Here is a 23,894-nt window from a genome sequence, read left to right on the forward strand (position 1 = left end):
AAGAACTTCACTAGAGAGTCAGATCAGGACTGTTGGTGTGCCAAATTAGGACCTTGAGCTTTTCTTTGAAACAGAGAGGTGGGGAGAGGAACACCAACATTCACCTGTTCTTTAAACCCAGGAAAGAAAGGCTTTCGATAGATTCTGAATTATAAGCCTGGGTAATTGGTCTCTGTGAAGGAGGATTGAAGGAGAGTGGGTAAGGAGTGGGGAGAGGAACGGGACAGGGCATTCTGAATTAAGAGCTGTCCAGTACCTTATTCTGAGCTGTTTCATATGAGGTCAGGTCAGCAGTCCAACTAGACCAGTGCTGTCTTTACTGTGAGTGCTGCTGCTGGTTCAGCCAGACGTTTCCTAGACTAGCTCTCCAATAACATTTTAACAATAAGAATTATATGTCACCAGGCGGGGGGGGGGGCATCAGGATGTTAGAGATGCTTAGGTGGGGCATGGCCAAAAAAAGGTTGGGAGCCACTGATCTAGAGGTTCTCTTATGACACTGATTCTCAAAGGGTGTGGCAGGAGAGGATGGCAAGAATAACATTTAAATGCCTCAGTGTAGTATAGCATAGTGTCAGTATAGTAAAAGGTAAGGTAAATGACCCTTCAACGGTTAAGTCCAGTCATATAGATATACTGTAGATATACAACCAGAAACAGTATTCCTCCCTCTCTTCAAGAACTTGTCTATTCTTCTACAGAGCTCAACCACACATTGTTGTGAACAGGGATTTGCAACTCTGACAAATGTGAAATATCAGAAAAGAGAAAGGCTTCTTTGTGCTGATGAAGAGAGGAGAGTTTGTCTAAAATTAGGCCTAATATAAGTGAGATTACTCAACAAAAGCAAGCTCACAGCTCTCACTGAGTTTGTATATATACCTAAGGTACAGATGTAAGAAGCTCGTCTATAATTATATTTTGGGAGTGATTCATGTACTTATGTAGCTACACTTTTATACTTTCTGGATGTCCCATCATCGTATTATAAAGTAGTTATGAATTATGCACTGCTAGGAGTTGCTTATTTTTGTTTTCCAATGTATTATCAATAAAAAGTTTGGTGTGGTGCGATCAAATTTTTATTTTGAAAGTGTGGCCCAGATAAAAAGGCTTGAGAACCACTGTCTCAGGGGTATAGAAAGCAGCCGTATGCCACCAAGCCAGACCGCTGGTCCATCTGTCTCAGTAATGCTGACCCTGGAGTCGGTCAGCATGGTGTCCTTCAGATGCTGTTGAATTACTGTTCCCATAATTCCCAAGCTGGCTGGAGCTGATGGGAGTTGTAGTCCAACAAGACCTAGAAGGTGCAATGCTGGTTACCCCTGAAATAGCTGTACTGAGCTAGGAAGGGCAATGGTCTGGCTTGGTGGAAAGATACTTTCTCTCTTTCAAGGAAAAAAAGTCAGGAGAGGGACCTGGAGGCAAACCTGCCTCCCATCACCTGCTCTTGTAGCTCACTGAATATTCCAAACATTGTGCCTCGTTGAAAAATTCCCTGCTCCCATTTCACTGCCTGGGAATGGGAAGGTCAGTTTTCACTGAGCCTGTGACAGCAACAGCAGCAGCAATCTAGTCTAGCACATAGGTCCAGGTGGATTAGGCATTAATGATACTATATAGTATATGGTATCATAAGGAAATGTGTTTGAAAAGCACCAGTGGTTCACAGGTGAGGGGATGGTTCTCAAGGCCAGGTGAGGAAGCAGGTGAAGAAGTCTTTCCCCACAGCTGAGTTAACCTACAGCCATTTGTGTCTGTAAGAGCCGCTGGACCTGGTCAGAGAGTGATTTGTTCAAATGGTTCTGTTTTGCAAAGGAACTTCCATTCTGTTAATGTTGCCTTTGTGTGCTATAAACATTAGTCTTGGCTTGCTCACGTTGTCACTGGAATGCATAATATGTATAGGGCATGTGTGCAAAGAAATGCAAGTGGAACACATAAAATAAGATACACAAGTACTTGTTCTGGGCCACGTTCTTTTAAAATCTGGGGTCATATCTTTGTCTTTGATGCAGCCTCTGGGGCTGCATGCCCTGACTACAGAAGTTTAAGGGAAATCTCTTGGGGCCCTGCAACTAAACAAACTCAGCTGCATGGAAAGATCAACTGGGCATTCCTCAAAAGGGCCTTGGTGAAGAGAATTGGCGGAGGCCATGAAAGCCAGGAGGTAAAGGCTTCGGGGGGCGTCTTTCTTCAAAGGACGACAGACGGGCTGTGCGTAGGGCCACCCCCCCTTTCCCTTTAACGAATCTGGTTCTGATTGTAGTGACTGAGGTTGAATTCCCTGCATCGTAGAAATTGAACAATAAGGGCTATGTCTCGAGAAATCTTGTTGGTTTGTTCTGTAGTAGGTGAACCGGAGTCTCATCAACATGGCACTGTTGTTGCTATGGTGATGTGTGTGTGTGTGTGTGTGTGTGTCTTAAAGTTGCAAGTGCAAGAATAGACCAAGAGCCTATAAGGATTAGAGGGAGGCGTTAACAATGGGTTAAGTTGTGAGAGGTGTGGGCAACTCATTTGTGGTAGGCAGGAGGATTGGGAAGGAAAAGGGAGCATGCATTCTGGAAGTGGCTGGCCAAGTAATTTCTAGCAAGTGCCAAGAAATATAATGGAGGTTATCTTTTCTGACTCCCCTTCCCTCAAGTTCATATTTGTAAATGAGAATGTGGGAAGAGCTAAAGGTGCCACCTGAAACAGCATTTTTGGCCATTCTTCGCTGCCTCTAGAGTTGTACGGTTAGGTTTGTTTTGTTGTTGTTTAGTCGTTTAGTTGTGTCCAACTTCATGACCCCATGGACCAGAGCAAGCCAGGCACTCCTGTCTTCCACTGCCCATCTATCTATCTATCTATCTATCTATCTATCTATCTATCATCTATCATCTATCTATCTATCTGCCTACTCTCTTCTAAATCTATTGGTTTTGTTGGGTTTTAGGAGTTCACAAAAAGGTTTGAATGTTTTCACACTTAAATGCTGCTTGGTACCGTTGTTTTCTCTTTCCTGTGACCACTTGGGTAGTCCAACGCAATCGGAGAGACTATGTGGGGACCAGGAGGATACCACCACCTTATCCAGCTACTCATATTGGATCAAATGATTTGTCCATCAAACCCAGTAATTGTCTACTCTGACTGCAAGTGGTTTTCCAGGGGCATAGCTTAAGCTAATGACGCCACTGAGACAATATGAGAGAAACAGAGCAAAATATGGCAGTGAAAACAAACCAGCAAATTTTAAAAAATGACAGATGAAGCAGGATAATTATTTGGTGGGTGGGTAAATAGGTGGAGAGGCATTTAACAACATGTCCACCAAACTGGGGACTCGTTTTGTCTCCCCTGTATTTCAGTATTCCTCGAGGGAAATGTCACATAATTTTATACTAGTCTGAAAAAGTGCAAAATTCACAGACAATAAATTGCATCAAAATACAGTGGTGCCCCGCAAGACGAAAATAATCCGTTCTGCGGGTGCCTTCGTCTTGCAGGGATTTTCGTCTTGCGGAGTACCGCTTATCAGCTGATCAGCTGATAAGCGGTATTTGACAGATAAGCGGCTTAGCGGCTTTTAGCGGATTAGCGGATAAGCGGCAATTTACAGATAAGCAGCTTAGCGCCTTTCAGAAAAGGCAAAAAAAAGGGGAGACCACGGAAAAAAAATCGTTTTGCGAGACAGCCCCATAGAAAAATTCGTCTTGCGAAGCGGAAAAAATATCGGAAAGCCCTTTCGTCTTGCGCATTTTTCGTTTAGCGGGGCATTCGTCTAGCGGAGTACCACTGTACTAGCTTTGCCTCTTTTCATCTTTCTACCTGCCTCCCCCCACCGCATGACGCACATCATTTTCTGTCCTGTGCATGGCGTCTGGTACATTGAGCGGTGTGGGCTGGGGCAAAAGTTACCCATGGTGGTTTGTAATTCATACTGAGGAGTTTGTTAATGAATAAAAATGCAGCTTTACTCCTAGATTGCAGTGATTATTGTCAATTATTTGTATTGATTTTTCAAATCATTACAAATCAAACCAAATTGAATTAATTTAATACAATTTCCAAGATCATTGTCTCGGTGATTCTCCCAAGCCGCTATCCTGCTTTTGATTTAAACGAGCAGGTTTGGTTTTCTAAATCTTGCAAAATGGATTCTCCAAGATTGGACACAGGCTCACCGGGTGCTGAGTCCTGGGCTTGTGATTTCCCAGGTGATCAGGAGGGTTTATCTTTCCCACCCCCAGCCCCCTTTGAGGCAACTGCTGCCTCCCACCCAGCAGATACTTCGCACCGCGCTCTTCGTTGCACCTGACCTTGGGAGCGCTTGGTACTGGGAGATAGCCTCTGTGATTAAGAAGATCCCATGCCTACCTCTCTGCCATTCTAATGAGCTCTTTAAAAAGAAAAAAATCAAAGGGATGTTAATGGTGGAATCTTCACATTTCAAAGGGAAGGATATTTATTATACAAACCTCGACTCATTAGGAATGTCTCGATGTGAGAAGAAACAGCTGCTTCGGCTTTGGGGTGTGTGGGGGAGCAATGTTCTCTCTCTTTTTGTTTCCCACCTCCCTCCTTCAAAGATTGGCAGAAATCAGCTAATATTTAAATGTTGTTCTCATTGAACTGTATAACGGTGCTTCAGTGTTTTTTCCTCATCCTCTGTTGTGATGTGTTCATTAAAAAACCAGCACACTGAAATAGTTATGTTCCTTCTAAGGATGTGCTGTCATGCACCACTCGTCTTGTGATACATGTCGTTTGCCTACATGAAATATGAAAACCCCTGCTTCTGAATCCGGCCAATAGCCCACCCAATCCAATATTGGCTACTCTGACTTGCAGCAGCTGTCCAAGGCTTCCCGCAGCAGGTCTTCTGCTACTGAGCTTTACGTATTATGGGGCAGCAGCATAACAGCCACCCATTTCTCAACAATTGCTAAGAGGCAGTGTATTGTCAAGGCCTGGAGAAGGCAGAGACGCAAGAAGCCGGAGCCTGGAGTGTAGACCAGGCAAATAAAGCCAGGGTGAATGCTTACCCGTTACAGGGGGTGGTATTCCATACAGCTCTGTTTCCCCTTTGTATCCTGAGGGTTCAGAATGGTGGCTACGTCTTGGGAGGTTCCTGCCTCCTCTAGCCGCTCCTCCAGATCCCCCTGCTGTGCTCCCTTGGAATGCTGTGCAACCCATGTGCCTGGGCGTTCTTGTCTACTCTGTCTCCATGAGCAGACTTTTAGATGCCTGAGAAATGCATAAACACAACAAACTTCATGCATAATGTATGGCAAGATGTGTGTTTGTGGTGTTAGGGTGACCCCAAGTCCTTTAAAGCAATGGGGCTCCTTCAGCAGGAAGCCCTGCCAAACAGTGTCAGAAGCAAATGCCTTCAAGTTTCCCTCTCCGCTTCGATGCAGAAAGAAATTTGAATGTGAGCCGATTTCTCCCTTATCTTTGATGAGAAGGAAGGGGAAAAAGAGATACATTTTCCTCTCCCCCCTCCTCGAAACCCAAAGCAGCTGTCTCATTTCTCATTGAAGTTTCTTCCCCCCCCATGAACTCTAACTCAGATTAAACTCTGGGTATAATGGTCTGTTGCTGGATCAGACCAGAGGCCCATGCGGGCCAGTGCTGTGTCTCCAGCAGTGGTCCATCAGATACGTCAGGGAGCTGGTGGCTGTCTTCCCTTATTGCTGATGATATGCAAAGAGTCACCTTGGGATTCAGTTTAGGTCTTGTGCCTGGTGACGTTGAGTGTGTGGTGGATAGCACGTGACCACATAAGTCAAAGGGGTAAAATCCTCCAAAAGATGACTTGTGCAAGCGGAGGTAATTCCAGGGTGTAAATGCAAGTGGCTAGCTTGCCCTCTGACCATGTGCCGTGCCAGCCCCACACTCTATTTTAGCCAGGGAAAATGTGTCTGGTAGTGCTGGACTTAACCACTTGGTGTATAGTCCATTGAACCAAGGGGGGGGGGGTGTCCCCTGGAGTTTTCTGACCCAGTGGCCTCCCGTCTCTGTGCGCTCTGAGCTCAGCAACTGATCTGTGGGGCTTGCAACGTTCCTTGTTTGCTTTGCAAGCACTTAAAGCTTTTTAATTTGTGGCTGGTGGGAGCCATTGCACTTTATTCCAATAAAAGTTAAGCTCAGACATTTGTAACAGATAAAGTGTTAGCTCCAGTATGTTTTCCTAATGACAGATTTTTTAGATTCTTATTACTTTGGCTATCTTTTTAAAATTATTATTATTAGTTTGTACTAAATCTTGGTGGATTAAGTCTGGTCCAATTAGTTAACGAAGAACAATGGATCACATACCTTCCGCTAGCAAAGCATATGGAATTATTTGCCGTTCTGAGCTTGAAAGAGTCATTCATGGAGGAACAGCTTAAAATGCTGCTGACACATTTATGATCCACGTGTTTTGGTTTGGTTTTTGCTTTCAGTTCACTCTTTGAAACGGAGTCCCATCCCCCCAGAGCCTCCCTGATAAAGTCCGCAAGGATAATTATAAAGGACATTTCTATTAACCCCCCAGGGCCATTGTATGTGGCTGGAATAATTCTAAAGGTAATTGTTAAGTTTACACCCTTTGCAGTAGCGAAATACACATTTCCCAACACTTAAAAAAATTGCTGGCTGGTTACTTACACCAGATGCTTCTGGCCTTGGCCAGCTTTGCTGCTCTGAGGCGCTGAATGGGTCTCCTCCGGCTGTATTTCCCCCTGCCCTGATCTGCACCCATGAGCGCCTGCGCCTTCCTTTGTCCCTTGCGTATCTTTGTAAGATACAGGGTTTGTCATGAGAACTGCCTGCGTCTCTGGATACAGCAATACTATGGGTTCTTTGTTTCTTTTAGCCCTCTTTAGGTGGGCTTCTCTTAAGATGGTGCTGCCTTTTCTGCTTGTGGTGTGGTACCCGGGGTGCTTCCTTATTCCCAGCCAGGCTACTGGGCTGAACAGCTCAGTGTTGTCCACACGGATCGGCAGCAGCCCTTTGAGGTTTCAGGCAGAGCTTGGGCTTCCCACATGCAAAGCAGGGGCTTTTCCACAGAGCGAAGGCCCTTCCCCAAGCTGATTAACCAATTCGTTGATCTGTGAACAAGATGATCTGTGAACATGATTTTGTTTAGTGCAAAGCAGCGGTTTGTGTGGGATGCTGTGGGTGCCGGAACTTATTTTTCCTATTCTCCTCTAACCTGTAACATCTCCTCTTCACCTCAGTGAGCTAAGAGGTTTTCGGATCAAAGGGAAAGGTTTCACTGTGCTTGCTTCTCACGGTTGTGGTTTAGCCATCCTGATGTGCAGCTCGGCTGCCAGTGGGCTGCCTCCTTCTCACTCTTCCAAGTTGGCTGGAGATGAAACACTGTTTTGCTTCTGCGCTCTAAACTGTTCCAAGGGCTTCTTTACCTGGACCCCTTTTTAGACACTCCCTCCTGGTTGGTAGGCAGGGGGGAAAGGTGGGGCCTTGATGAAGTGGGGATCCTTCCTCCCCATGTGGTAAGCATGGCCAGCGCAGAGGGAAGCTGGGTGGGGGAAGCAGGAAGCTCCCTTGGCCACAGTACAGCATTTTCATCTGGGGAGCAGCAGCAGCAAGCAAGCTGACTGCGGGTGGCTTAGTTTCAGCTTCACCATATGAACGGCCATGCAATCCGGCCCACAATGCTTTGTTTTTCTGCACAGCCTACTTAGAAGAAGGTGGAACAACAGCGAGCCCTCTGGCAGCGGAGACTGGAAAAATTATCATGGTGGTGGAATTTTTATTGGTGAAACTGTACTTCACCAGATGCGCTGTCTGTTTCATGCATCTGACAGAGCCTCCTTCTGCCCACGGTAGCTCATGCCCCCAGTAGTTTGCTAGCTCATAAGGTGCCATAGGATTCTTAGTCTGTTGAAGGAAGAAAAACAAAGCAAGCACACACCAGTGCAGCCTAACAAACATGGCTACTCTCCTGGAAGTTGTAAAACTTGGTAGCGATACCTGCCTTGTTGAATGAAGGCGTCAGACTCATGCGACGGAGAGAAGGCAGGTCATAAAAAAATGCAGGGGCTTTTGGTGCCCACTCTTTTTAAAGACAAACAAGCACACTTCCTTCAGACAGGCCTGGCTCCAGCCACGTGCCTGGCTTGCTTGCTTGAGAGAGAAGCCCCAAAACGAGCTTACTGATGGACTGCTGGAAGTTGGCTGTGATTGTGTTGGTTTCTTGCGATTTCTGGACAATACTGTTGTATCTTAGCCAAAAAGAACTAACTGCACTGTGGGAGAAGCAAGAACACCTCTTGGTAGGTAGGTTTCTTGGCCTCTAGTAGCGCTCTGATTTATGACCACTGGAGTCTTTGAACTTCAACTGTCTGGAACAATCTCTAGTGTATCACTTACTTTAGCATTTCTTGAGCAGGATTGTTCTTCCAGCCCCCATTTTGTGACAGAGCTCTGGGCAATTTCAGCATAGAGTGCTTCCCTTCCTTTGTTTAACCTCTGACCTTCGAAAACAAGAGTTAATCAAAAGTTCTGAGGTAGCTAAGAGGAAGAGGAAGTGTTTGGTTACAAATTAAATATGAGCAAGCCATGCGCCATAAATCCCTGATCGTGCTACTAGTGGGGTTTTTTTGGGGGGGGGGTTGTATTGCAGTTCCATGCGGTGCAGGGTGTTGTGGTTATAAATCCAGCCTCTGTGTTCTGAAAGGGGGAAATGCAAAGTAAGTCTGACAAGCTGCTTTTCCCAAGATAAATTTTCTCTCTCTCTCCCCCCCCCCCCCGCTGGTCCCCTGGTCAGCTGGACTTTAAAGTTTGTTAGGCAGTGTGTGAATGGGAGCAAGGAAAGGAAACCTGGCAGCCGGCGGTTGTGGTTTGACATGGTCAATTCCGTCAGGGTCACCAAGCCAAAACAGAGGCAGACCTGTAGCTCTGTCTGATGGCTTGGGGATCCACCAGCGAGGGACCCTGGTGTGCAGCTTGTGGTGAGGGGCATTATTCATGTTGAACTGAGGCATGCAACAAGCATTTTATCATATCCTCACTGTGTAGCGGTTCTTGAATGTTTCACATGGAATTCCTCTGTAAGATCAGCTGCCCATCTGTCCTGAAAGCATTTTAGCCTGAAGATTAAAAACAAAAACAAACAGCAAAAAACCCTAACCAAATTCCTCATTCAATTACAGATTGCCAGATGTTTTTGTGTGTTTTTTAAATAAATGTATTAACAGTAGTTGTTGGGTGAGGCACTTTGGCTTCCATTGCAGCAGGGGGCAAGTTGGTGTCCCCTATGTATCTTACTTGCCATGGCAGGCAAGGCTAGGTTGGCACACCTGAAAATGCTGCTGCGCTGAGATTTACACTGTGTGTAGACGTTGCTGAAAGTGGAGAGAAAGTCTCTTCCTTCCCTAGTCAAGTATTCCAAGTGGTCAGGCTGGGGACGTTCCCTCTGCATTCTCTCTGTGTCATCTGTCAAGTCCGTTGATCTCTGTGCCCTAAACCCAGGGCTGTTCAACCCTTTGCACTGAAATGGTTCTATCCAACTCTTAAGCTCTCCAAACTCTGCATCCAGAAGAGCTAGATTCTGTGACTTGCACAAACCTATGCAAATTGACCAGCTTTCCACATGCGTGTGCTTGTACACACAGACACAGACACACACACACACACACACACACACACGCTTGACATGTCTTGCTTTACATTTTTACTTTTCTGCACAATTTTCTGCATCTTGCCTTTCCTCATAAACAGCTATGTATCTCCCTCCTAGTATCACTTGGAATCTTCTTCTGTGCTTTCTGGCTTCTGAAAGTTCAGCAGGCATTGGCCATATTCTTTCAGACATATATCTGCAGCCACAGGGGCTTGAAACCTGTTTTAAAAGAGTGCAATCCAAGTTATGTGAAAGTTGGGATTCTGCAGCCACTAACACTGTCTACACTTTTGCTCTGCTTCTGTGGGGCAAACTGAGCTTTGCTTGGGTGGGCAGAAAGCGAGAAATGCTTTTAAATTGTTTCTGGAAGTTAGTCTGGTCAAGAGAATCAAGCATAGGCTTGGATTCAAATGCTTCTAGATGAAATCCTCGCAGATTAAACAAAACTAAACCACAAGATAAAATTGAATAGCTTATGAGTGGCAGAGTGGGATACATTAGTGTTTCGTCTCTTGCAAAAATATTTCTGAAACAGCATCTCACTTGTGCACACGATAGCATGGGATTGGTTATCCTTGCCACATTAATTGAGGGGAATCTATATTGTGCTATCATAATTTGAGTCAATTTGGAGGTTAGTTTTTTACCCTGAATTCTGACTGGGCATGAAGAAGCTGGCAGAAAGACACACACACACCCCCGCGAGGCTTCCTGGTGCATTGAAATTGGCCCTTGTCTCCAGATAACTGCTCAAGGCAGAACGTCTGCTGCGTTCTCTCCCCCGATGAAAGGGCAAGACAGGCCCCTGGGAACTCTCTGGCGGTTGCAAGAGCCTATTTAGAGGAAAGGGAGCTGATGGTACACAGTTGCTTAGCAAACTGAGCCCAGCTCCCCAAAGACGTACTCTGGTACGTTTGATACCTATACCTTAGAGAAAACCATAGGCTGCACATCTAAACCTTTTATCAAATATTCTGGCTTTCGTCCTTCTGTGCTTGCCAGTATTTCTGTTGGCTGTTTTGTTAATAAACTGCCTGTTTGAAATTGCAACGTCCCCGTTTTTCTGAAAGTGGAATGTCCCTCATCTTTGCAAGATCCTGTTCTATTCCCCAGGTAGCCTGGGTGCCTGAAAGGGCTCCGCTGCCGTGATGCAACTTTTCAGACTACAAAACACCAAGCACACGGATTCCCTGGGAAACCCAGCCAGATGGGCGGGGTATAAATAATATATTATTATTATTAATATTAGCTGCAACCAGAAATCATTTTTTAAAATACTTTATTTTAAATTTTTACAATATAACAACAATTTCCCATTCAAAATAACACCATATTCATTTGTTTGACTTCCCCCTCCCCCCGGTTTCCAAAAAAATCATTTCTTTTTCCTTGCATATAATTACTTTTTCCATTTAATTTCCAAATATTTTTAAACCTAGTTAAAAAAATTACTTCATAAATGTTACATCAATCCTGCTAATGTTTTAGCATGCTTACAGTGTTCCTTAAAATAGTCTATATATTTTTCCCTTTCTCGATTGAATTTCTTCTCGTCTTGATGCCTGAGTAAGTTTAGCCATTTCAGCATAGTCTATAATTTTCGTTATCCATTCTTCTTTCATTGGGACCTCTCCTTCTTTCCATTTCTGGGCAAATAATATTCTAGCGGTTGTAGTAGCATACATAAACAATCTCCTTAATTTCCTTGGTAATTCATCACCTATTATTCCAAGAAAAAAGGCTTCTGGTTTTTTGATAAACATTATCTTAATATATATATATATATATATATATATATATATATATATATATATATATATATAAAATAATCATTACATATCATTTCCCAGTAGCCCTTTGCTTTTTTGCACATTCAGTGGATCCCCCTGCTTAGGGTTGCCAGTATTAAGTCCTGCTGGATTTGAGTTTGTTGGTTCCTCTGGTCACCTCTCTCTCTTTCATCATGGATGGTAGCGCGTATTATGGCTGTATGCTCTGTACTGTTTTAGTAGTACGTTTGCTACAGGTTTGTCATGGCCTTTGGCTAAAACAGTAAACTTACGAACTGAACTGAACAAAGGTATACATGGAATCTCCTTGAGGTTGGGGAGCAGGAATCATTAGCAGATCTCCACACTGTTGGTGATTCTGATGAGTCAGTGGATCTTGGCATCCCTTATCCAGGACTGGAGGTCACCACACTGCCTGGCTCTCAAGACATCCCCCCTTCCCTGCTTTCCATAGCACCATAGGAGCAGAGGAGACGGTGCCCCTGGCAGGAAGAGCAGAGTTGCTACTGAAGGGCCTGACTAGCTGAAGGGGAAACTGTTCCAAAGGGCATAGAAACACTTGTCCCGATTGTGGACCTGATTGAGACCCAGGGAGGGGGGGAGCCTCCTCCTCCTCCTGTATAAAATCCCAAGGTCTAAGCTGCTCCATTGCTAAAGCAACATCTCCCTTAGAGCTCCAAACTCCCTGGACCAGGGGAAGGGGCAGCATCTCAAAGTACTGAGTTCTGTCAACACTGTTTTATGCACACTGTTTCTTCACTTCTGTGCTTATAAGTGCCCATAATAAAAACTACATGCATGCGTACATACGTACATACATACATATATACATACATACATAATTTCATTTGTATGACGCCATTCCACAATTGAAACCAGGCTCAAAGCAACTTACAAAATGAAAAAAAAATTCATAACTACAGCATCCTGAAGCTGAGGCTCCGATACTTTGGCCACCTCATGAGAAGAGAAGACTCCCTGGAAAAGAACCTGAAGTTGGGGAAGATGGAGGGCACAAGGAGAAGGGGACGACAGAGGATGAGATGGTGGGACCGTGTTCTTGAAGCTGCGAACATGAGTTTGACCAAACTGCGGGAGGCAGCGGAAGACAGGAGGGCCTGGTGTGCTCTGGTCCAGGGGGTCACGAAGAGTCGGACACAACTAAATGACCAAACAACAACAGCATAGCAGAAATAGATATAAATAAAACATTAAAAGTACACAACTAGGCTGAACAATTTCCACACAAAGCACAACAAAATCTAAAACTGACAAGAAACCAACAGCAACAACCCTTCAGACCCAACAAGAAGACCCCAGCCGAAGAGTCTGTTCAGCAGCCTCAGCTTTTCTTGCTGGAGTCAGCCAGGCCCCTCCCTCCCTCCCAGGCCAGTTCCTTTCATTCTCGGCTGGGAATTCTCCCTCTTAACTCCTCCTTTTCATTGTATTGTTTGTGCTGCAAGACACACAGCACTGTCCTCAGGGTGCTAAAGATTATACAGTCAAACCTCAGTTGTCGAACGTAATCCATTCCAGAAGCCCATTCGGCATCCGAAATGTTTGACAGCCAAGGCGTGGCTTCTGATTGGCTGCAGTAGCTTCCTACATTCCCACAGAAACCATGTTGGGCAACCGGCTTCGAAAACACATTCGGAAACCGGATCACTTCCAGGTTTTTGGCACTCAGGAGCCGAAACATTCCAAAATGGAAGTGTTTGGGAACTGAGGCTTGACTGTACTTGCCTTAGTTTCAAAGAGTTGCCAGCACCTGGGCAGCTTAGTTCTGGCTCTGTGGCGTGGTGGAGGACAGTGGACTTCACACAAGTGCTGATGCTAAAAGTAGTTCTCAGCCCTGAATCTTCGTTCTGCTTGAAGGCTTTGCCTTGAATAGCGTAACTGCTCATTAAATTTGGGCATCCCATTTTAGAGAAGAGGTGTGTGTGTTCTCTCTCTCTCTCTCTCTCTCTCTCTCTCTCTCTCTCTCTCTCTCTGTGTGTGTGTGTGTGTGTGTGTGTGTGCGCGCGTGCGTGCAGGCAACAAGTAAGGAAAACAGAAATCTTTCTTTAAAAACCCAAGATTTGACTTGTAAAATTCAGCCCTGTAATCTTAATTGTTTGAAAGATTTTGCTGTTCATTATTAAAGCATTTATTAAATTTATATTCCCACCCTTCCATTTGGAGGAATTGTTTGTTGTTGCAATATTGTGTGTATAGTACGATTTGATCGGTTGTATGTTTCTTTAAATCCACCCCCCCCAAAAAAGATTGAAAGGCGGTGTATAATTTTCAGTGAATAAGTGCAGACTTCGAAGCAACATCTATGGACAAGGACCCAAGCCTGTCTCTAGCATAATTCAGTTAAGTCTTCCCTGGGGCTGCTCAAAAAGATGAGAAGCAAAGCAGCTCTTGCACCAAGCACTCCAGTGTGCCTCCCTCTCTTTCCTGCTTGGGTGTGTTTACCAGATTTCTTCTTAATCTGTGAGCGAGGCGGCTGCTCCAAGGAGGCCCTCTCTCTTTCTCGAGCTCTTGTGGTGGCTCTTAACTCCATTGAGGTTTATGAGACTAAGAAATAGGAAGTGGAACTTTATCACCCCCTCTTAATCCCCCTGGAATGTTTACATTCTGATGCCAAACTCAGAATTTCTGTTCCAAAGTAGTAATTGTCTCTCAAGCTGCCAGTGAACAACAGCTCCTGGAGTTGCTCAGAATGTATCAACAGATGTGATAATTCTGTCGTAGAATGTGAAAAGTTTAAGTTCTTTATCAGTGCAGGGTTGATAAGGTACTTAAGTTTTACGGTAGCCTTTGCAAGCTGCTGGCAGATGTTAGCATTAGTGTGCTATTCCCCTTATCTGTCACGTCTTCTGCATCTCACTTCATTTATTACTGTGGCCTGACGGTCAGAGCACTGACTCCTCTGCCAAGGCAGCTGGGCTGCGGAGGAGCTGTGGTCCTCATCACTTGCGGTGTGGTTCAGTTCCCCGTTTCCCCTGGCAGCGAGAGGCAAAGGCATTCTTGTAGTTTCCTCGTCCACCATTATGGTTTTAGCAGAATTCTTGGAAGAGTTTTTAAAATAATCCAGCTGACCTCAAAACCACAAAACTCCATTAAAGTGATCTTGCAGCACACAGCAGTGGCAGCCCTTGTTTTAGTGGGGTTGGCGTTTCCCTGGAAGATGCATTGCTGGTGGGAAGAACTGGGTTTATTCATCTCTCCCTGCCACAGTGGATCTTACACCAGCAAACCTTCAAGGGAACAGAGAGAGCAGTGACGGTGCCAGAGCCCTGGCAAAGGAGCCTCTGTGTTGCACAAGCACTATAGCAGTTTTACATTTGTTGAGGTCACTCTGCAAAGTGAAACAAGTTTTTCTTAAAATGTTTTGAAAAACTTAATCCTGTGCTTTTCTTTTTCTCCTTTCTTTTTAGTTATCTTCCGTGGTTTGAAGTCTTCTATAAACTGCTCAACATCTTGGCAGACTATACAGCAAAGGACCAGGTAACTGTGGAGAATTGTGTGACTGGCTGGGTGAGAGAACCTTTAAAACATTGTTAGGCCAAACCTGAGGCTCTGTTCAAATGTGATGTTTTATATCTTGGGCTCACTCACACAGGAAATGGCCATATCTTGAAAACTATAGGTAAGTAACAAAATCACACTTCCTGCTTCCCCAGCAAAGAAGACTAAAATTTTGCCCAGTTCATCAACCTCTCTTTATGCTTTTCCAACTAATATACAAACGTGGGGATTTCTCATAGGAGGTTCATATCTGAATTGTCCTGAGAATGCTCTTGTAGGTTTCTTAGAATTTGGCACAACGTGTAAAACCTATTTGTAGTAGGCAGCATATGTGGCTTCTGGAATTACATACCTTATTTTGCATTGAAATTGATCCCCACCCCAAATCTGCAGTGTAAATCCATTCTCCAAACAGATCCCTTGCAGTTGGAAGCCCTTAGTGGCCCCAGCCCCATGCTCCACTCTGTGCCTGTATCTCAGCTTCTAATACTGCAAAGTACACTAAAAAAATTTAGTAAAATAACTGCCATTGTAATAAGTGGGTGGGACTGTAAATTGCAAAAATTCCAGCCAGGGGGTTGAGACACTGCGAGAAGTGAGCTACAGGGAACCAGGCAGTTGGCCTTCTTGGCGGCAGTGGCGCTCTCCCTGTGGAACACTCTCCCATCAGATGCCCAGGAAATAAAGAATTATACCACTTTTAGAAAACATCTGAAGGCAGCCCTATATCAGGAGGTTTTTAGCATTTGATGTTTTATTGAGTTTAATGTTTGAATTTGTTGGAAGCCACCCATAATAGCTGGGGCAGCCCAGTCAGATGGGTGGCAGATCAATCAATCAATCAATCAATCAATCAATCTGTGTTAACAAAAACGCTTGTTTTAGAAATCACCCCCTACATTTATTTTTGTTCTAGGACAGCCAGTGGTATGAACTTCTAGAAATGCTCTATAAACTACCCATCCCTGAGCCTGGCTCATCTGTTCATCTCAGTGTGGTAAGTATCACAGCTAATACATTTCCATGGAGTCATTGCTGCTCTGGAACTCCCTGCCTGTGGGCATTAGGCAGGTGCCTTTACCGTACTGCTTCATGTGCTGATTTTTTTCTTTTCAGCAGGACTGCCCAGACACATGATTTAGTTACATTTGTTTTACACTTTTATTGATTTTATCTTGGTTTTGAATGCTGGTTCTTTGTACTTATTTTTAATTGGATTGTGGATTTTAGGCATGTTTTATATCTCATTGGACTTGTACACCACTTGGATAATTGAGCAAGCAGTTCATATATATATACACCCAGCTAAAACACCTACACTCCCAAACAATGAAACTCATGACAAAAAAACAACAACCAAAACCCACTCAGGAAAACAGCCCCCAGAACAAATAGAGCAAAAAACCCTTCAATTTCAAAATAAAACTGGGGCAGGGGGCCTTGGTGGATGATCTCAGTCTCTGGGCAGCGCAGTGCACATGTTAAGGACTCCAGGTCTGGTAATAGCTAGATAATTAATAATAATAAATGGCCCACCCATATTCAAGGAGCAGTAATGGTAACAGCATACCAAGCTACAACATGACATTGTTATCAGGCCTCCATTAAATTGTATAACACTGAATCACTTCGAAGTCCATCTTAACGAGGACAATTTAGGTGAGTTGTTACGTGTCTTTACTGGAGCTTTGAGTGGACTGTGTCTGTCCTCTCTGCGCCGATTATTAGCTTGGGAAGTTAATAATCTCTGCCACTTGGCAAAGAACTAACCTTACTCTCTTCTCCCCCACCGCCCACCCCAGTTTCCACCCTAAGCACTGCTTTGCTCAGTCCGCAAGCACTAGCCACGTAGGCTGTTGAGGTGCCCAGATGGTGTGTGGGGCATCTCAGTCACATCCTTGCTCAGGGCATCTCTCTGATGCAGAGGACAGGCCACCTTGCAGGTGTGTTTTGGTCGTTGCTCCTGACCTCCCTTTGCCCTGGACATTTCATGAGCAGTGGAGCAGGGAAAGACTGTCAGAGCAGAGCTCAGAGGCTGTGCTTGTTTCAGGCTCTGCCTGCCTGTTTCCAGCCTGTTACGAATCCATGCTTATTTAGCACCACGCTCTGCACCACCCATTTCCATTCCCAGTGCTCTCTCGCTGTCTCTCTTTTCCTGGCCTCCTCCCCCCTTCCAGCCAAATTAATATAGTGACAGGTTTGGAGAGTGAAGGCTGCGTTTGTACCTGTTTCTTCATCTCTCACGAGCAAAGCCTCTTCAGCTTCAGAGTATTCAGCCCATATGCTGTTTGCAAGGTGCTGAAATGTCAGATAAACAACAGATATAGGACAAACTCTGAGAATCCTCATAAAAGCACAGTACAGAATTAAAATAACATCAGTATCATTGCAAATCACAAGAAGCTTGATGTGAGGCTTCTATTTAGCAGTAGCTACTCCACGCTACAAGGAATTGCAGTTCCATGTCCAGAATATATAAATCTCCATCTGTTTGTTCCTTATGCAAAAAAACAAAACAAAAAAAAAAGCACGCAGAGCGGTGGAAGCCCTGGAGCTCCCGCCAAGGAAATCAGCCCTGCATCCCCAGCTTTCGCTGTTCCACCAGATGCTGCTAGTGCTGCTTAAAGTTTGTCCATAGCCACCTTAAGAACCACAAAATGTTATTGCATGTTGCTTAGCTTTGCAGTTTACACCTGAATAGAACAGCTGGTTCTTCATATACCCAGCATTTTCCCTCCCTTCTGCCTGAGCTTGCTTTGCCACACAAAACGGAAGCTGTTCTGTGCGAGAGATGAAACCTCCTCAGATTCTCTTCGCCAGCTTTGCAGCAGTGGCTGCAAATGTGCCCGTGGCACAAATGCTGGAAAGAAGTTTTGAAATAAATTAAGCATCATGCCCTATTTGTGCGGCAAAGATATTGACTGGCAGCAAATTGGTTTCTTGGGCAGCTGCTGGCAGTTGCACCACAGGGGCTTTGGGATGTTTCTGTTTTGTATGACTAGGTTTACCTTTTTGTTTTTTAATATTGTATAAATGATGTAAGTTCTAAACTGCATTTAAAGCAGAATAAGAGGCAGGGCATAAATGTTTTAAATAAATGCAAAATATATGGTGCAAACAAACAGACAAATAAACCCTTTTTTACTCCCCCCCCCCCGCTCCCTACTTTTAGCACTCTTACTTTACTGTGCCTGACAACAGAGAACTTCCCAGCATACCTGAAAATGTGAGTAATGCTCTCTGGTGGTCACATAATGCAGATCCCACATGTTTGTGGTGGTGGTGGTGGTGGGGAGTCAGGTGAACCAAAGAGACAAGAAAGTGTCAACTTGGATATATTTTCTCTGCCGCTTGTAAATTGTGAACACACTCAAATACTGTTCAGAGATTTTTGAAATATTAAGCAACATATAAATGCTTTATGTGTATGTGTGTGCGCGTGCATATATACACATTGGGGAGTGTGTTTGTGTGTGTGGAGAAAATAGTCAGTATGGAGAGCTTGTGCTTTCTGTTTGAACAGCCAGCTTCTCCAAAGACAGAAACTTTCCCTGGCTTCTGCTGCCATTGGCAGGGTAACTTACCCTGCGCCTTGTCGGGGGTCACTCCACCAAAAACATGACTGCTACTATTCTGCTGTTTCCTGAACTGAGTAAGGCAGCCACATGGCTTGACCTACCAACGTTTGTGAAATGGTGCATATTGGACATTGGATGCAACTTTTGGGAAACTTGTTTTCATTCCCCTTCTTCCTTGGGATCATTAGGAACATCAACTTGCTGATCTTTTCCAAGTAGGTTTTTGAACAGAGACTGTAAAGAACACCAGATTCCTTACCTGGAAGAGATGTTTGTGAGATTGCAAGTTAGATGGTTCAGTCTGCCCTCCTTTCTCTAGAGCACAGCTTTGCAAACTTTTCAAGCTGATGACACACTTTTTGGACTTTCATCATTCACGACACAGTAATTCAGTTTTGCATCATTTCATGACACAGTAATTCAGTTTTACTAGCAAACTGGAGGTTAAACTAACCCTTCCCAGCCCCAGAAGGAGTGCGGGGACCGTTTGTGTGACACACCTACACACTGCGGCCGACACACTAATGTGTTGCGACACACAGTTTGGAAAGCTCTGCTCTAGAGAGATGTTCCTTGCAGCAGTCATAATTTGGTGGGGAAGATGATCAGGGGCAGGCAGTGGGCCACACATGACAGGAACAGTGGCTACATGTGGCCTTCAGGTTGCCCACTCCTGTCATAAAACATGTGAGAGGGAAGGTGCTTTCCCTGCCCCTTGAAGCATGCTCAGAATACTAAGCTTCCCTGGGCTTCAGTGCTAAAGGGGAGGGGCCGTGGCTGATTTGCAGGCAATAGGTGCCATCTCAGGGTATGGCTAGGATAGATGCCTGTCTGAGACCCCAGAGAGGACCACTAAAAAATAAAATAAAACCTGTTGCAGGCAAGTAACCTGTTTTTCCTTCCACTGAGAGGAACATCCTTGAGTGTGCTAGGTTCAGTTTTCAGGTGGGTAAATTGAGAAGCACAGCAAAGAAGCCACAGCAAGGGACGAGGACCCCTCCAACCTCTTGTTTAGGTTCCTGTGTCTCAATAGCACATGTTTGTGCACGCATGCGCACGCACACATGTGTTGGTTTTAGAAATACAGGCTTCTCCCTGCTTCACCAGTGCCTTTTCTGTGTGCCAGCATTTGTTGGCAAGAATTCCAACACATGAGTCAACTTCCCATAACATTTGAGCAGTAGACATTCTGAATACTTATGAATCAAAGGATGCTATAAAAACCAACGGCTCTAGGCCAGGAAGACTTGGAAAGGATTTTAAAACTGCATGTTCAGCCTGTGGGGAGGGTGCAACTTTTAGTGCTTGAAGACCTATTCATTTAAAGTGTGCGTTTTCGGGGTGGAGAAGGCAGGGCTGGAGAATGAATACAGCAGATTTGGGTGGTGTCTATGATGTTGTCATTGAGGGGTGTCCAAATAAGTTGCTTTAAGGATGTTGAAGGCCCACTAGGGAAGAACAACAGAACAATGAGAGTGATAAAAGCACAGCCCCATAAACTTTTATTTGGCTTTGCACGTGTGGGTCTTGGAGCAAAGAGAAGTAAATGCAAAACGAATGCAGAGGCTGGCTGCTGCTTCCTTGTTCTTCTGCTAGTCCCTCCTCCATATTCATCACTTTCACACTCTGCAGCCTCCCCAAGATTGTCTCGTCTTATTTGCCTGATGCTCACTGTGCTCCGCCTTGTACAGCACCTAGCGCGGAACTGAGATACAAAGACATTCAGCAGCATTTTGTGATAGTAAATCTTTCCTAATATTTCCAGAGAACTCTGTACCAACAGTTATAAGGCCAGGAAATCTAAGTCATGTCACCTAGATCCCTTTGAGCAAAGTTGCCGATTTTGCAGCTTTTGTAGTCCTGGAGACATGCAAGGCATGAAACAGAAGAATGGAGATGTCCTATTAGTGATTCATGACATCCCATGTTACTTAGTAATCTGTATGCCAACCTTTCGTGCTTAGTTACAGATCAGATTTACAGTGCATTTTAGATCTAATCGTCAACTAGGAACCAAATCTGCAGTTTTGACTAGGCTTAACTGCAGCTTAGTGGGCTTTATTCCTGCTGAATAAAGCTGAGTAATAGCAAAAGTCTATGTTGGCTGCTCAACTGCTTCAAGCATAATGCCCTTTGCTTTGCTTTGGAAATAGGGTTAGGGCTTTACCTTCTCTCACAGCAGTTTAGTTTTCCATTTGCCCTGTTGGAATCCCCTGTCTCTTGGGGACACCTGTACTTCTGAGCCTCATTGGTGGGCCCTTCCTTTCTCCCCCCACCTTTCCTCCCAGCACTGCGGCACACGGTGCTTTCCAGGAGCCTTTCTGCCCCGTTCCATCCTTTCCCTATTGGGGGTGTGGGGAAAGAGAGACCCTATGTGTATCAAATTGGCACAGGCACTTTGGGCAGCCCACCTTGGTTTGGCACCCACTGCTGCTGCTAAAAGCAAAAGCATCTTAAAGAGTGCCTGAGTCTCTTGGTTCCCTATTGGCCTTCCCTGGGACCTCAGCACTTTCTGGCTAATCCTGCACTCCGATGAAAAAGCTCCTGCGTGTTACTACATCAGTGTCTCATAGAACTGCTGTCACGCTCAGACAATTTTTACAAAGTCCCAAAAGCTTATCAAATCCCCATTAAACTGTCAACCTCCTTTTTGCTGTTTTGCCTTCTGTGAACAACTTCTTTGACCATTCTGCCTCTGTCTTGGTGCAGCTCGTTCAGCATAGCAAATGCAAAACTGCTCAGCACCCATTTTTTGCTGGCATGCCCAATTTCTGTTGCTATGGGTGAGGCTTGGCCTGAATCGTACCTCCAGATCAACCTGCTGTTACCTATTGAACTATCTCTAAAGGAGTGCAGGTGGCCCTGCCATGGCGCAAGGGAGAGTGGCAGACAATGAGTGGCAAAGCAGGAGACAGATCTGGGACACAGTCCACTGGGAAGTATCAGAATACCCCCTCCTGTCAAATCCTTAAACTCTGCCCTTTTGAGTTTGATTGATGATGTCGCCTGAAGACCTACCCTAGAAAACCCGGCCCCAATGACATCACTGGAAGTTGTGATCCAGGAAGTGGCAGGCACATGGCCCTCCTTCTATGACCACATAACCCCTTGAGTCCAATGAGGTGGGGGTTTATTCCTCTAAGCCAAAATGGGGTATCTGGTCGGCTTTTCTCGCTTCATGCTCCTGTGCACCTCCTGTTACTCTCAGCTTTCGAGTGGGGCTTGTGTAGGACAACTTCCTAGTGGATTACATATCTCATGTTACTTGGCGGGAGGTGCTGTGCTTTGAATTTTCCATCACCAGCTCCATAGTGCCTTAGGCAGGCCTGCAGTGACATCCCCACGCTCCGGGTTTTTCTTGTTGTCGCTGCTGCCGTCACCGTGCCCTCAGCAACTGCATCTTCCAAACTGCTTCTGTTTAGACACAAACATCTTGCTAATCAGCACAGATGGGATAAGAACATTTTGGGGGGGGTGGCACGAGGGGGGAAACATGCCAGTTGAAACGTTTTTTTGACAAAAATCTGCTTTCTCTTCGTCTCCCTCCCCCATTCCTACCTGGATGTGATAGAACCTTTCTCACTTCAAGCTGTCTATCAAGGCCTGAGTGGTGCTGGTATAGTGACATGGCCTTTGGTAACCAATGTGTGTTTGTTGTTGCATGTGAGTTTTTGATTTTTTTTTGAAGCACAATGGATCTCTACAAACCCCCGTGCTTAATTTTTGGTCTGTAGCTTTTCCTTTGTATTTGAACAACAAGCTGTGGAACATATTTCAGCACAGTATGAACCTTCTTGGCAAACTTCTCAGGCCAAGTATTGGGGATTTTAGAGCTATCTTTGGATCTGTCAAAAGTGCTAATGGGCTCTGTGAGCTTCTTCATGATTCTAAATCCTATTTGCTCTTTGTTTGTTTTTTTGGAGGGGGGGAGGACCTGCGTGTGTGTTGCCTTGTTTATTTCATTTTGTAAAGGGTTAAGGTCTCAATTGAATTCATAATGAGCATAAATGTGCTTTTATTAATACACTTGCTTGTGATTGCTCTTTACCTTTATAGCAGTGTAAAAAAAAGAGAGAGACCTGCTTGCTGAGCTCTTGAGCACGTGATTCATCTTGGCTTGGTGGCCATCCACCCAGCTGTTATTCCTGATCACTGTATTATGAAGCTGCTGCTTCTGTTGCTGCTTTGAAACCCAGCAGCCTGGTACAAATCAGCACAGTTTTGCACAGTCAGTGGAGTGATGCCTGTACCTGGCACCTCTGCTCCACACTTGGATTGGGAAGTCCTCAGCAAGAAGAGTCAGAGGACATTAGAATCAGTATCTTTGGCCAACCTTGAAGCCTTGTTTGGAATTTCTAGGGAGAGCTGCTTGCAGGCAGCAGACAAACCTGGTGGGTGCGTTAAGACACCTTGGGGTTGTTTTGGATAAGTCTAAACAACCCCTCAATCCGCAGTTGCAAACCCTGGGCTGCTTGTCAGCAACTGTTCTTGTGTCCCCTCATTCCACAGATGTTGCAACAGCTACTTCAGGAGGTAGTTAACTTACTGCTATCTCCTTTAAAAAACATATTCATAAAGTTCTTTCTTCCTTCTTCCTTCCTAGAGAAATCTGACGGAGTATTTTGTAGCTGTAGATGTGAACAACATGCTGCACCTCTACGCCAGTATGCTGTATGAACGGCGCATCCTTATTTGCTGCAGTAAACTGAGCACTGTAAGTTGACACTGAGGCGCTTGCTTCCTTTTGGTCTACCGGGGAAGTCTCTCTTGGGGCACTCTGCAGGAACCCTTAGCAGTCTGGTAGGCTGGTCAACCTCCAGAACTTTCACAGACCATTTCACACCCCCTGACTGGACTCCTGGGGATGGGTTAGGTGATTTGAATAAAAGACACAGTGCCCCCCCCCCAGAAAAACCCTGTCTGAAAACCAATTGTTTGGTTTTGGACATATACCTCGTGTTGCGTTTGCTTCATGATACGTCTTTTCAGGTTGTGTCCCACGGCGATCCGGAAGTACTGGAAAAGGTTACTTCCAGGTTTCACCGCTCGTGCATGCACAGACGCACAAAATGACGTCACGCTCATGCACAGAAGCAGCGAATCGCGACCCGCACAGACGCGGGTTGCGTTCTGCTGGTGTTGTAAACGGGACTTGGGAACGGATCCTGTTCACAACCAGAGGTACCACTGTATATATTTATGTTAATGTGTGTGCAGCACACTAAAGTCGTAAAGGAATTACTTTCATGTGATTTCCAGAGCTGCTCTTTTGTTGTACTAACAGTAAAAAATCCTCTGCATCATATTGAGATCAGTTGAAGCAGAGTGGTCTTTTTCCTTGAATAGTTAATTCACAAAGCTTTTGTCTCCCGACTCTACCCATTGCCAGCT

General features: G+C 45.0%; 1 protein-coding gene across 6 annotated transcripts in view; it reads left to right on the plus strand.

The window, feature by feature from the left end:
- DENND1A (DENN domain containing 1A) overlaps nt 1-23,894 on the plus strand; it is a 260,719-nt gene that overhangs the window by 128,466 nt on the left and 108,359 nt on the right. For all 6 annotated transcript variants that reach the window (XR_008328483.1, XM_053373721.1, XM_053373722.1 and 3 more), the window contains 4 exons: nt 14,835-14,904; nt 15,842-15,922; nt 18,098-18,151; nt 23,107-23,217. Coding sequence is in view for 5 of the 6 variants with exons in the window: in XM_053373721.1 (XP_053229696.1) it covers nt 14,835-14,904; nt 15,842-15,922; nt 18,098-18,151; nt 23,107-23,217 (316 nt within the window). In the remaining variant the exon portion in view is untranslated. The remainder of the gene's footprint in view (nt 1-14,834; nt 14,905-15,841; nt 15,923-18,097; nt 18,152-23,106; nt 23,218-23,894) is intronic.

This window comes from Podarcis raffonei, chromosome Z (genome assembly GCF_027172205.1).
Source record: "Podarcis raffonei isolate rPodRaf1 chromosome Z, rPodRaf1.pri, whole genome shotgun sequence".
Classification (NCBI taxonomy): Eukaryota; Metazoa; Chordata; class Lepidosauria; order Squamata; family Lacertidae; genus Podarcis; species Podarcis raffonei.